Source organism: Rhinolophus sinicus, chromosome 5 (genome assembly GCF_057876585.1).
Source record: "Rhinolophus sinicus isolate RSI-liver-muscle chromosome 5, RSI-T2T, whole genome shotgun sequence".
In the NCBI taxonomy this organism is placed as follows: domain Eukaryota; kingdom Metazoa; phylum Chordata; class Mammalia; order Chiroptera; family Rhinolophidae; genus Rhinolophus; species Rhinolophus sinicus.
This window is the reverse complement of record NC_142505.1, coordinates 80,359,304-80,374,266: the sequence shown is the minus strand read 5'-3', so window position 1 is coordinate 80,374,266 and position 14,963 is coordinate 80,359,304. Positions and strand designations below refer to the sequence as shown.

Genomic DNA, 14,963 nt, shown 5'->3' with positions numbered 1-14,963 from the left:
AGCCCTGTAATGAGTATGTTTTTGAGTTGGAGTAGGGGAGACCTTTGTGTATATCAAATCATAATATCTATGGAATCACCTATTCCTCTAAGTCTCTCCTCCCAAGAAGCAAACCAGAAAAATAAAAAAAAAAGACTTCTCCCTCTTGGAGGCACACCATTAGTATGTACTGTAACAGTTAATTTTATGACTGTTACTTGCAACTTTTAAAATAAGTCCTGATGAATAGAAACTTCTGCCTTTTACACCTCTCTCATTGGTGGGTTCATATGTGATTTCCTTCAATCATACATGTGAATATATACTTACCACTAAAAGTAGTAATTCTAGCCAGTTCCAAATACTTTTGAAATAGGCAGACTTAAATTCTTTTATTTTTTTGGCTTCTTGTATTGTGAAGACAATAAGAAAAATACAAAATGTGATTTCACAGGAAGCAATAAAATAATCATAGTAGGTAACGTATCTGAGGAGCTTCACTGTGTAAAACTGCCATGAAGTAAGTATTCCTCCAGTTGCTGGGAATTCTGCCACCAATCTGTAAAATTAGATTTGTGAAAGTAACTTTACACGTCAAGCATTTATATTTTATTTGTTTATTTATTTATTGCGCCCCCCCCCGGTTTTTAAGCCGTTGTTTCTCAGTCTAGTTGTGTAGGACGCAGCTCCCTGGCCCATGCTGGTATTAGGAGCCTTGCATCCCCCGCCACCCCAGGCAGTGGGTCACCGGTCATTGGTTGGCCGCTCACAGCAGCATTTATATTTTAATACCTAACTCAAAGTGAAATTTCTAATCAGTGACGATGTGTAATTTAATGATAATCAGTTATTTTGCATAAAATATGTTTTCTTGGGGTAATAGGTTCAATTTGAAAAATTTGTAGTGACTTTACTTATTTTGTAATGGCTCCACTCTTTTTTGTACTTTGAATATTCACAGTGGTCAAACACCAATGTAAATGAGAAAGTAAGCTGTGATTTTAGCCCGACATTCATACTATTTTGTGTTTAGATTGCTTGTTCATAACTGAGAATACTAATTTATCTCCACAGGAGAATAAGATGATGTTTAAGAAAATGCTATACTGTTAGTTACTGTTATTAGTCAGGACTCCCCCAAAATACATAATTCTTGAATACTTCAGAAGAGGGAAATACACTCTCTCCCTTTAGCTTATCAGACATATTTCTTGCTTCTAAATGTCAATATAACATATTCTACTACAGCAAATGTTTTCTGTTTACTTTAGGCACTGGATATTGGATACAAAGATCTATATGCAAACAGAAGTATAACAATTTATTCTAACACTAAGTTGTTCTCTACAGCTTCAGGTAATTAAGAATTGGCAGTACTTGGAGGAACAAGCATCTCTACCACACTGTCACAATGTAATTATTCCCACATAAAGATATTAGCAAATCTTATTGGTACTGGAATAAGGTGCTGCCAAAAAACAAACAAACAACCTCCCCCAAAACAACAAAAAACAACCACTTAACAAATGGAAAACAGAGCTGTTTGTTTTACTTCGTACAATAGGTGTGCAATGTTGGATAAGTGAGTGAAGTGAAAGACATTCAGTGTTTTTTTTTTTTATGTAAAGTGTAGACAAATTAATAAAAAGGGAAAAACAGCATTCAGTGTAGTTTGCCAGATACGTGTATAAAAAGGAAAACAAGTGGATGAGGTCTTAGTGTAAGCAATATGCTTTCGTACAACTACTGATTAGATGTACTCCCAGATAAAAGTTTCAAAATATGCTGATGTTTCTAAAAAGTAACATTTTAAAAGGTAACACAGAGTAAGCATAAAACCTAGAGAAAGGAAATCTGGAATGAATCTAGTATTACAAGGATTTCTTCGTATGACTCTAAGCCAGTGACCCCAATGTTTCTGCTATTATTTAGGACATAGAAATGATTTGTAGTCTTCACTTTATCCGGATAAGGACTATTGGGAAGGATGAACAATATGGGTAAGCAGCTCTGATTCCTTGAACGAGAAGAACTATAAAGTAAGAGGTATAATATCCATTGACTGCTTAAGGTAATTCACTTGTTTTATTCAGTTTTACAAATTGTAAAGGCCATCGTTGTGTTTCACCATAGCTATTGCACAAGGGCAAAATCCCCTAATCAGAGTAAACACCAATTCCAAAATCCATTCAGAGCAAAAATGTAAGACTCATGAGAGAAAAGTGGCTCACCCAGATTATAGTGGACATTATTGTTTGCCTGTCTAGTGGTCATTGTCCCGTTCCTCCTTTCTAGCAGAACTGTGATTATATCAGGCATCACCCATTCCCAGATCACTTAGAGAAAGCTGACTCAATCCCCAGACAGATCAAAATCAGGGCAATCCCATTTCCTTTGTCAGTGTTGGATTCCAGAACCCAGGCCAATTAGCACGGTCCAGATGAACTAAGGTAGTCAAACTAATGAAAAGAATTATTTCTCTTTGGTTGGTTCTCTCTCCTGCTCCTCCCCATGAGAAGATGTCTCTCAACCTCCTCCTGGGTCCACGTTGGCCCAGGCATATCCTTTTCATGCAACAGCAGAGGTGCAAGAGAACAAGTTTTAATGTACAAACTCATTTCAAGCTTCTGCTAACATTCCATTGATCGAAGCAAGTCACGTGGTTGAGCCCAGCTCCAAGGACTGGGGCAGTGCACCTTGCCTTGGGTGGCAGGGCACTTGTGAGGTTACATGGCAAAGATGTGAAGACTTGGGGCCATGTTTTCCAATCACCATAGGCTCTAATCACTTCTAGGATGCTGGCAATTGTTACATTATTGTTTGACATTTAAGTGGTTCATTCTTGAGACAAAAATTAATCACTACATAAAGCTCATTCTGAAAGGAAATCAACAAATTTGTATGATGTGATTTAGAGGAAGAAATCATGAAGACTAAATGTTAGATCTGTGCAACTGCAAAATGACAAGAAATAAAACTATATATCTTTTAGTAATATAAAACCAGCATATTATATGTAGTTCTCCATGTTCTTGAATATATTCTGAAATAATGAAACTGAATATGATGTCACTTCACTGTCTTTTTCATTATTGGCAGAACTACATTCTATTTATTTTGAGGCTTATGATTTTAATCTCAGTACAGACATGTACAAACTGGAAACCCTAATGAGGGCTCTGGATGCTTTTTAAATGCAATATACTAATAAAGAGGTTTTGAGTCACTCACCTGATGATGCAAAACAGGTTTACATTAGCATTGTATAACGAAAAGTCAATAAAAATAACTCGAGTCCCTCTTGTAATCCAGCTGTTCAGTCGAAGGTTAACGAACTTGTTTTGGGTTTCAGATTTTGATTTTGATAAAGTGAAAATATATCCACCACTTTGGTAAACACCAGCAAATCCCCAGTGCACAGGGGTGCTGATACTGGGAGCAGAGAACTTCCATCTGTTGGATGTAAAGAGAAAAATGGAGAGATGAGAAGCCTGACTGAGAAATATTCTAAGAATTTAAGCTAACCTCTGATTCAAAGTAGTAGTTAAAAAAAATAGTACTAAGTTCATAAATATTACAGTAATTTTTGAAGCAAGACAATGAGTTAGGATAAAGCTAAAAGAATTAAGATTTACTATGTTTTCATTTTTTAGTGCTTAGTGTGGGCAAGACACTGGAATAGCTGCTATGAGAAAAAAAAATTAAATCTATTTGTTGTCTCAGCGACCTTAAAAAATCTAGAAAATAATGACTGATTTTGTTCTTGAACATATTGTGTCTGTTGTTTGATCAGATCTTAAGTCTTTGAGTAGAACAAGAATACCAAAGGTTTTGATTCAGAAATATGTCTCAGCTTGGGGAAAAAAGATGCTTCATAGTCTATCTTCTAAAAGTCATATACTTTTAAAAAAAATTCCCAGTAAATAAAAAACTTGTTGCAGTGTCTATATTGTTATATAGGTATCTTATTTTAATGAAAGTACATAAATCAAAGTAAAATGTAACTAAATTTTATTTCCATTTTTTCTACTTTTAACTTAATTGTGGGATATCAAAGAAATAAAGCCTTGATTCCTCATTTTAGTCATTCCGTCTCCCCAAAACAGATCCAAATGATTATCCAAAGATGCACTGCTTAAACTTGTTTTTCTATTAATAATGTTTGTTTTCAGTAGTGGGGGAAAAAGTGGTATCACTTAGAAAAAAATACTCATGTTTAAAGAAAATTCCGTAGTTGTATTTTTTCAATTACAGTTGATATTCAGTATTTATGTTAGTTTCAGGTGTACAACATAGTTGTTAGACATTTATATAATTTCCATTGTTGTATTTTTGAGTGTTTTTATAATGATTGTTATACTGAAACAAGAACATTTGTTATAACAGCCCTCTCCTACTTCCAGTTTTTTGTGTTTTTAATTAATGAATGTTACATTTTAGATAAGCACAAACTGGTTCTTATTTTGGTTTTAGGGAATGAAAGGTATTACAATTCCAAATCAATAGTGTTGATTTTGGTATTTAAATTCTTTGTCCTTGTTATAAGAATTTGGAATAATAGAATACCTAACAGATCAGTCTTGAAATTCCAATTTAAAATGTGTAGTTAAATAATTGATTTATCTGGGGCGCCAGATGGCTCAGTTGGTTAGACCGCAAGCTCTGAACAACAAGGTTGCCGGTTCAATCTATGGGATGGTGTGCTAAAGATTGAAAATGACGACTGGACTTAGAGCTGAGCTGTGCTCTCCACAGCTAGATTGAAGGACAATGACTTGGAGCTGATGGGCCCTGGAGAACACACTGTTCTCCAATATTCCCCAATTAAAAAAATTTTTTGATTTATCATGTAATTTTTCATTGAAAGGGAAAGAATGTATAGTAGTGTATTTAAGATGTCTCACCATATTTATGAATTTATTAGATTTATAAGAATTATACAAGTACTTTTTTGCTTTCAAGAATGCTCAGAAACTCATGAAAAAATAAGTCAACAAAAGCCACAAAGCAATATGGGTGTAATCCTGGGTGGGCATAGGGGAGGTTGTTGAAGGAGATGTAAGCATTGTTAATATTTATAATATAAACACTGGGTAATAATTAACAATAATTATGGTATAACTACAGACTAAGAAGAACAAGAAGAGCGTGTATAGAGGGAGTGGCATAAGAGGGAGAGGTGACAGACACCTTCTATGATAGATAATAGGTATATAAAACTGTAAAATCAAGTAATAGCAGTGTAAGCATATTCTTTAGAAAAAGGAAGTATATACCTGAAGAAACAACTAAAGGAGCTAGAAGTGGCTGCTTCTGAATTTTGAGTAGGAAGGGGTGGACCTTTGTAAATATTTTTATCACTTTGATAAATATTAAAATTTAAAGAAGATTTATCATCTACCTCTTAAGATTTTCATAGGACCCTAAAAGCAATGATACCCACGGCTTCTGCGTTAAGGGGAGGTAGCGTCGGTGGCTTTGGGCTTTCACGTTGTCAATATAAAGTGTATAGAGGAGGCTATACCAGAAGTAAGCTTAGCTACTTTGGAGAACAATGGCTATGATATCTTTGGCGGGCGTCATCAGATGTAGTGCCTAGAGAGCTAACTGCCCCTTTTCAGTACTGGCAACAATAGAGAAGAGATCACTGAAGTAAGCCAGAGTGAGATAGGAGGAAAGCGGCCCAAGACACCTAAGATACTCCTTAAGGATCCCAAGAAGCATTTGGGGTATGTTGGAGGTCAGCCCAACCAGAGCCAGAAGAGCGCGTTGAGTATTGTAAAAGCAAAATTGGATGCTCTCCTTGTGTCCAATATAACTTAGCACTTCATATACCACAGTCAGAAAAAAAGAAAACACTTTATGTCATTTGGTAAGCAAACAAAAATAACAGGTTCACTCTTCCCTTTCTAAACGCTGCATCTGAGTCTTCCTTTGATACTATTACTGAAACATGATCCCCGATGGTATTTGGAAAATACACATATTTTCACAATTGTTTAAAGATACCTAATGGTAAGCTGCTAGAAAAAGTTACGTGTAATTTTATACTACTTACTCAGTACTAAGTTTAAGGCCAAAATCAGACATGTCTTCATTTTCAGACGTGTATTTGGCGTAACATTCACTCATCAAAGACTGAAAGGATGAATAGACCTTGCATGTGTTGTTGCGGACTTTTAGCTGACGGACTCTGGGGACTCCTAAAAGTATGTTCTCATAGTAGATGCGACTGCTGTTCTTTAAATTATACAACTTCTGGTTATTGTACCATGAGTCCCAGTATAGACCTTCCAAAAGGGGTCCTTCCATAAACTTCACATAGAAAGATAAATGTTATGGGAAAAAAAGTTTCATGTCAACTGTGTAACAATCTATATTCATAATGTTATCCATAAGAGTATAAAAATCAGTGATTTTGAGGATGAGTATAAAAACAAAATTATTGACCAAGCCAACATTAATATTAATGGTTGTCTCCTTGATAAGTTTCAAATTCCTAGCATGGCATACATGATTTGACCTCCGTCAAATTCATAGTTTGGTCTTTCCCACCTCATCTTTTATATGCCTATAATGCCAAACATAGCTCCATATGTAGAATTATTTATAGTACATATTGTTTATTCTTCCTAGAATGCCTTTCCATTACTTATCCTTTGAAACTCAACTGGTCATCATTTCTGGAAAGCCTTCCCTATCTCTTCTTGTATGTCCCAATGTTTGGGATATGTGAAGCTGCTGTTCCTTTAATTGTTCTTTCCTCATAATATGAACATCTCGCTAAGTGTATTGGAAAAAACAAGTCTGTTCCAATGCTGAAGGAATGATTCTCTTATGCAATTAGAAACACTATGAAATTATATTTTGTATATATATTCTTTATTATATACTGAACATTACTGTAACAGTACAGGGTTGTGTGGTATACCCAAATCACATATATTTCACTTGATGGGCAATTTGAGCAATTTTTAAGAATAATTTTCACTATACACAATTATAGACTGACTGGATCCTAACCCCCATATAAGAAGTTTCCTGTTTTCCAAATGGAATAATGTTAAAAAAATAAGCATTATTTTTTTAGTTATAAGAACTCTATCACACTTAGAACACAGGTTCTCAATAAACACTTACTGGCTAGTTCATTCTAACAGTTTAAAGAAATAATATTTATTTTCACTCATTCCTTCAACAAATATGTACAGAATGCCTACTACGTGTGAGGAGTTTGTTTATACAATACCTAAAGCTACTTTATCCGCAGTCACACGATAACCTTACCTTCCAAAAATCAGTTACGCTGTGAATAGACTTAAAGTTGGTTCTTTCATCACCAGGCACAGAAGTGTCCAAAAACAGAGATGACATAACTTTGTTTAAGTAATACATATGTGGGTTTACCATCCCAAAAGTCACTAAGGAGAAGAATTATTTTGTTTAAAAATTTATGTTTAAAAACGGAATTTATCAGGATTAAAAATGTACTTACAATTTGTTCCCAATTTTAGTTTGAAAATTCAATTTTATTGTCTAAATATAAAAGTGACAATAAACTGAAAAAGAAATATACAAAACACGAAGTTTCCTGTAATTCCACTGCTTGAGTTAGATTTGGCATATATTCTTCAGGTTTTTCTATATGCATACACATTCATAAAGAAGTTTATTTTTTACAAAAATGAGATCACATTATACATACTATTCTGCAAATTGGCTTTTTCTTCATAGTGAGCATAGGTAATGTAATGTGGGTAGTTAAGGCTATGTATGGACTTTCAATACAAATACAATGGTTTGAGTCCTACCGCTTGGATAATCTCTCTTACTTCATAGTTTTATTAGCAGTGAGATAATGCATGTGAAAGGAACATTTAAAACTATGTTATGGCATATGGTAAGAATTTTAACAAGTACTAACCAGTATTTCTTATTCTCTTTTTTGGGGTGGGTGGGTGGTTTTAGAGTGGGGTATAGACTAGGTATGTATTTTCTTTTTTCTTTTTTTTTGCTGGAAGCCCTTTGGTTTTTAGAAACCGTGTATCTTCAACATCATTCCATGGCTCGCATTAGCCTATGCCATTCTTTAATGTTACATTATGGGATTGTATATACCAAAATGTTAAACAAATCCTGTTGATGGAGATTTGTTTTCAAGTCTTCCCAATTTCAAAAAGTATTTTTAACACCCGAATAATGGGGTTATGAATGATCTTTTTAGTTTTCCATTCCCCAAATGTTCTATAATAAGTATTTAAAAACCAGTCTAAGACATCTTAATGTATAAGATGGGCTATAGTTGTCTTTTTAATCAAGATCTGACTCAAATGTACCCCTATAATACCAATTCATTAGTTAATTGATATTTGATTTCCAATGTATAGTCCATATAAAATGAGGTAAGTCTGGACAGTTAGCTTACATCTACTGTATGTTGGATGCTCTAAAGACAAAATGCTCTTTAATACTGATTAAGTTAATGCTATTGACTCACAGATAGGAGGAATTCAGGTTGAGTTTTCCCAGTCCTTAAAGATTTGCATTGATTCATACCTTTTGTGGCTTAGCACAAGCATATTTTACTATTAACAGTGCAACGAACAGAGAAAAGAAAGACACTAAGACTAACTTCTTTGGTCTCAGTTGTAGTTTGACCTATGAAACTGAGCCAACTCAAGGGAATAATTTCACCTGATGGGCAATTTGAGGCCAACCAAATTGCACTTGGTTGGCAATTTGAACTGCCAACCAAAAGGAATAATTAATTCAATGTAAACTATGACACATTTTCACTACATTTGTGATCTAAAGTTTTGCCCCTTAATTAGAAACACTGTCAATCTAAATGAATTCAAGATAATGCCTAAAATGTGTCACTATTTTTTGAGAAGGTTTAGTAATCTGAGAAAGCCTATGGTTTTATACAGTCCATGTTTTATTTCTCATCTCCATATAACTTCTTAGTTCAAACAGGGTCTTCATCTACATGTGTACTTACATATGCATAGGTTTACTAAAAAAATAAAGTAGAGTAATAACTCCTGAAGTGTGGGTCTAATTTCTACTTCCTTTCTGAAATGCTGCTCATGTTTTGGAGTCCCTGTGAGATAAAACAAAAATTTCCTTACATTATTATGTAATTCATGATGTATAAAAATACAATGATGGGAAAAACAGCCACTTTAGCGTTACACTGTGGGAAGGAACGCGCCAATGGCTTCTGGTTATTTTTTTATTCTCACTTTATGAGGGAGAAATAATTACTAACGTTTCCCCATGGGGTTAAATGGGCAGTCATTTCACGTTTGTATACTAACGAATCTTATAATAGGGATGGACAGGGCAGGACCAGTAATATCTTAAAATGGAAAAGCAAAATACAAAACAACCCCCCCACAACTGTCCCTAATCGTTTTCTCCAGCCATCGGTACTGCTTCTTGGGAAGGATGGCTTCTGCTGGAGGCAGAAAAGGACTCGACCTGTGGTTCTGTTAAGGTCGCGACTCCCTAAAGCGACAAAGGACTTCGGACACTGGCCTAGCGACGGTCATTGCACAGCAAATGACAGCGCCCAGCTCGAGCGTCAGGCGAGTGCCATGTCCCATTACTAAGGGCTTCAGTTTTCCTGTGTGAAATGGGACCATCGTTCCTCTCCGCTTAAGAGGAGGCCGTGAGGGCTAAACATGCTATAGGTCATGTGTCTCACATGATACAGGGCAACACAGTTCCTTCCAGGGTATCTGGAATCGCCAATTCCGCCCTGCTCCACCCACTCCCTAGGAGTACCCCTCACCGCCTTGGTGCCAACGGGACGCCTCAGCCATTGCGGACCTGAAAGAGACGCCCGTTCGACCACCCCAGGTCTGCCGCGCCTGCGCGAACCGCCTCGTTCAAGCGCCTGCCTAGTTCATGCGCCTGCGCGAGCCCTCGCTCCTTGAGGGGCTCGAGGAGCGCTACAGGTTGCAAACGCGCGTGCGCACCGAGGACCTTCTGGAAGAGCTTCGCCTGAGGCGGGGCTGGAGATTGCGGCGTTTGTCTCCTGCGGAGGCCCGGCTTCTAAAGCAAAACCTGGCTTTGGGCTTGAGGTTAATCATAAAAATTATAGTAATTAATTATAACGGGCTACTTTTTTTTTTGAATACTTTTAACATTTATTGGCTTTTTTGGTCTTCACACTCCCCTGCTTTGGAAAGGTAGGTGTTTTGTCCTCATTTTAGGTCTGAAGAAAGCTAGGGTGCTGAAAGGGTAAATAATTTACCTAAGACCACGGCTTGTTGGGGGCAAGGTCCGCTGGATGCCAAAGCCCAAATGCCTGTCCAAGACCCCACCCTACTTGCTGAAACTGGTTATTATTAACTGAGAGCTGTTGCTAGAAATAGCTTCCATTCTCCTTTCCACCTAGTATAGCGAAAGGGAACGTTAAAATAGGTTTGGAAAAAAAAAAAAAATCCGGCTCTGCAGTGTTATGTAAAACGGTAGGCCAAAGCAGTAGTCCTTAGGAGCCCAGACTCACATCTGGTTCCGAAGCTTTGCAAAGATGTAAAGGAGGTTTCTAACCCAGCTGTAGAAAAGACCAAACAAATTTGGCTGTAAATGAAGGCATCCGATGCCCGCCAGAATGTGAGACAGGAGGAATCCTCATGTTGATAGAAAGGAAAATAAAAATCAGTCGAAAGGCCCTAGAACATCCACCAAAGAAAACCATCAAGCTGTTTTGAAAATAAAAAATAAAGCCACTTTTGTTACGTCCCTGAAAGAGATGTAGACTGATGTTGATAAATGCTGTTTTATGTGCAGATGAAAAGCAAAACTAGGCCACAGCAGGGAGGGTCAAAGGCTACCAATGATAAAAGAAACAGGAGAGGCCTAGCAAAAGGCCGACAGCCAGTGGACAAGAGGCCTGAGAAAAAGAAAAGGCTACTCTCCTAGCTTAAGAATAGTTTAATAAAAGGATGTGCCCTTTCTTTACTTGGACTCTCAGATGCTTACAGAATTAGGCTTTCTAGTGTAATAGGTTACCTGAATTTGAAATGGAGGGAAAAAACCCCCAAAATACAGGTATTCAAATTTACATTAAATATGAAGAAGCGCGTGAGTCTACAGACTATTATGCCATTGAGCTCAGTGGTAGTCTCAAGGATCTTGAAGAATTAGAGACCTATTTGGTTTAAACAAAATTTCTATTTCAGGAGAGATTGCATCATGATTTAAGTTACAAATGGTTGCCTTTGAAGTGCAAACCATGGAAAGTCTAGCTCACTTTCCAGAGGAATTGACTGAACTGTGAGTTTCACCAAGACACACAGTTCTAGAATATAATATTGTTGCTCTTCTGGAACTTGTTATGCATAGGTTTTGCTGAGTTGTTTAATATATAAAAACCAAAAGTTTTATCTTAAAGATCTAGACTTTTGTGAAGAGGAGACAGTCTGTTTTAAATAGTTGAAATTTTATTCTCTTTTGACATAAAACTATGGAACACTCAGATAATCTATACCATGTTAGTATTCCTATAAGAGAAAACAGGTAAAACAATATTTAGAAAGCAGTAACAGTACTCTTATTACAAGCATTAGATGTTTTTAAAATGTTGATACTACTTTATAATTCATAACCTGTAATTGTTAAATGTATATGACAGATGTTAAAACCCCACATTTTGAGATAGTCTTTTACAATTAAAAACCCATATACCCAAATTTCCTGTAGGCTTCACAAACCAAAGAAGTAGATACAATGTTCAAGAGTCAAAGGATAAATAATATAAGTGCATATTAATTATATTACCTAAGTAACGCCATCATCTATTAATACAGTTATGGATTTATTTCAGAAATTCAATTGAATATATTATTGATGATGTAATTTTCCAGTTTTGGTAAAGTTATTAGAGTTCTTCACTTTCATAGAGTCCAGATTGAGCTGCCAGACGCTGAAACTCTCCTTCAGGATTAAAAGCTTGTTTCACATCCAGACCTTTTCCGTTAAGTGCTAAATATTTGCTGAAAGTTGGCCTAACACGTAACTGCTTAGGAGGTGGAAGAGTTTGGTTTGGACGGGCTGAAATAGATAAAATAAAAATTAATTCAGAAAATCTGTTCTAAACTAATGGATTGCACTAGGTATTCATTATCAGACAGCAACAGGAAAAAGAATCGTAACTGATTATGTGGAAAATCCCTCAGATTTTATACTATGCTGAGATTTGTGTTTCTTATTAATTATTCCTGGTTAAGGCATGTGTAACACTTGATGTGACATACCTGTAACATCTAATCTTGTGTTACATGTGGTCACTCCAGCTTCATTAACTGCAGATACAGTATACCACCCAGCATCTTTCTTGTTTACATCTTTTATCAGTAAAGTAATTCTTCCAGAATTATCATGATATAAGCTGAAAAGAAATAAAAAAATGAAAGTATAGGAATTAATTTTCCTGTCAAAGTTTATTTATGATGCCTCTGGTTTACAGTCAGACTAATAAGAAAAAGAAGCATATGGAAATTCTGAGGCTATATCTAGACATTGCCAAATAGCTATTCGTTTTCTTGTATTAAATACCCCCCATAATCTTGTTTATATCATCGATTTCCTCGAGCCATCTTTGTTTATTGTTAGTACAAAGGTAAATCCTAGGCTACTTTATGCCTTTAATTTGTGATTAGTGGAATCTGGCTTAATGAAATTTATTATATTTCTATATATGTTTTAAATACGAGACAAAATGAGATCACAAATGCATGCCATTTATAATGCATTTCAAAGTATAACTGGATTCACCCACGTAAGCTAGAGTTAAGTCTAGAAATACTTATCCTACCTTATTCGATCAGTGTTGAATTGTACCATTTCATTATTTCTTTTCCAGAAAAGTTTTGGTGGAGGTACAGCTGAGATTTGGCATTCTAGCTTCACTGAGTCTCCCTCAAAAACTTTTTTGCTCTGTGGTTTATAGATAAACATTGGTGCTCTTCTATGTTCTTTAGCTACATATTAATAAAAAGATCAAGTATTTGAAATATTATAAAAAGATATTAAGTCAAACCAAAGTATTATGAATTTTGTATGTTGATATAAAAGTTTTTAAAAGTACTAATAACAGGATTGAAAGCTTTATGTTTTAGCTTTAGTTAAAATAATATGCAATACTATTGTATTATACCATTTAGGGTTCTAAAGCAGTAATGTAATGATGCATTGAATTTATAGTCATGTTTCATTCAAAGAATTTAAGTCATATTCTCATTTATCATGTCATCTATAGGGAGGCAGCATGAGTGGTTGAAAGAGTACCAGACAACTTGGATTCAAATTCTCTATTTGCCCTACTAGCCATGCCAAACTGGGGGAAAAAACTAGTTTTATCTACTGTAAAATAATACAATACCCAAATAATAGTGACTGCTGTGCCTACCATAGAAAATTATTGTGAGGATTAATTGAGATAATGAAGAATCACTCTGTAAACCATAAAATATTATACAAATATCAGTAAATATTATGTCTTTAGTTTTCTTCAAATACCTGAGGGAAAGGAGGAAATGGTGCTATAATACTATAACCCTAGCTTTTCTGAAGGAGAAATGAGAAGACCGGACAGATGACTGCCAATGTCTCTTCCAGCTCTAACATTATAGTATTTCTGGAGCTGTTGGCACAAAAAGGATTTGCCCAAAGCTTAATTACTTGAATTTTATTTTATTTTATTTTATTTCCAGATCACTAGTTTTCCCCTTAGACTTAAGAATAATCTTAAGATTTTTCCTTGATCTGGGTAGAATACAAACTCAAGAAAATTTTCCAACTCGGTCAAGCTTTTGTATAATAAACAGTGAATTATATAGAAAAGTATGTCTTATGCAACATACCATGGCTTAAACCATTATAAATGTGATATATTTAAAGCACTGAAATTATTTTAAAACAACATCAGTTTTATGAGAACTTCCTTACAAAGACAAATTTGAGATATGAATTTTGCCATACTTGTTTTCTAAAGCATACTTTTGCCATACTTGTTTTTCTTGTCATAAATAGAGACTAGTTTCCTAGTAAAGGGTACATAATCTAAGGCTAAAAGTTGACATTTATTCTTCAGTTTTAAACTATACATGATCATGACAATTCTGTGAAAATGTGAGTCAGATTGATTATTTTCGATTGTAGACCAGATAAATGATTAGACTAAAATTTGTGACTTTAAAGCCCTTTAAGTTACATCTAGAAATGCTTATACTACTTTATGTGGTCTGTCTGAAATTGTACCGTTTTTTAATTTCCGTTCCAGAAAAGCTTTTTGGTAGATCTGTCATTCTAGTTTCACTGAGTTTCCCTCAAGAACACCGTTCTCCTCTGCACCCCACCATCGGTGGCTTTTACGTATAAACTGGTGTTCTACTGGGTTGTATAGTACAGACATTAGCTTTAACTATGAAGTCCTCTGGGATTTTCTTTTTTAATGCTTTCTTTTTTAATACTGCAGGATTAAAGATACTCTAGGATCTCTCTTGGAAGGCTTACCCAAGACATCCAGCTTTACAGTAAAGGTGGCTTCTCCTGCTCTATTCTTGGCAACACATACATAAGCCCCTGCATCTGAAGTTCTGACCACTTCAAAGATGAGTGAATGAAAACCCTTCTCAGACACTATCATTTTGTGCAAGTCATCTGATTGAACTGGTCTTCCATTTAGGTACCATGATACATCAGGCGCTGGCAGTCCGCTTACCTAGAAATGAAAATACAAGGAGATGACAGGATTTTAAATTATAGCATCACTGGAACCCATTTGTCTATTTATGAATTTTAACAATTCAGTATCTGAGTGGGTTTGTGATTGAAAATGCAAAGCAAGAGCTTAAAAAGATATTGGCTTTCAATAATTTTGAACAAAACAATGGAAATGAAAACTCTTGAATTTAATATTTTCAGACTATCTCAAACCATATCTAGCTCTTTCATATAACCTTTAAGGTCTC

At 35.4% G+C, this 14,963-nt stretch overlaps 2 protein-coding genes across 5 annotated transcripts in view; both read right to left on the bottom strand.

Annotated features, from left to right (window-relative positions):
• Positions 1–9,806, bottom strand: part of PKD2L2 (polycystin 2 like 2, transient receptor potential cation channel) — a 31,199-nt gene extending 21,393 nt beyond the window's left edge. Inside the window, exons 1-6 of the mRNA XM_088798886.1 lie at positions 9,776–9,806; positions 8,981–9,166; positions 7,267–7,400; positions 6,038–6,294; positions 3,211–3,432; positions 310–538 (exon numbers count right to left, since the gene is read on the bottom strand). Of these exons, the coding sequence (XP_088655012.1) occupies positions 310–538; positions 3,211–3,432; positions 6,038–6,294; positions 7,267–7,400; positions 8,981–9,166; positions 9,776–9,806 (1,059 nt within the window). The remainder of the gene's footprint in view (positions 1–309; positions 539–3,210; positions 3,433–6,037; positions 6,295–7,266; positions 7,401–8,980; positions 9,167–9,775) is intronic.
• A 1,606-nt stretch (positions 9,807–11,412) lies between these two features.
• MYOT (myotilin) overlaps positions 11,413–14,963 on the bottom strand; it is a 40,878-nt gene continuing 37,327 nt past the window's right edge. For all 4 annotated transcript variants that reach the window (XM_088798621.1, XM_088798620.1, XM_019740232.3 and 1 more), the window contains 4 exons: positions 14,506–14,713; positions 12,806–12,971; positions 12,246–12,379; positions 11,413–12,042 (listed from right to left, as the gene is read on the bottom strand). In XM_088798621.1, the coding sequence (XP_088654747.1) occupies positions 11,870–12,042; positions 12,246–12,379; positions 12,806–12,971; positions 14,506–14,713 (681 nt within the window). In that variant the 3' untranslated portion in view covers positions 11,413–11,869. The remainder of the gene's footprint in view (positions 12,043–12,245; positions 12,380–12,805; positions 12,972–14,505; positions 14,714–14,963) is intronic.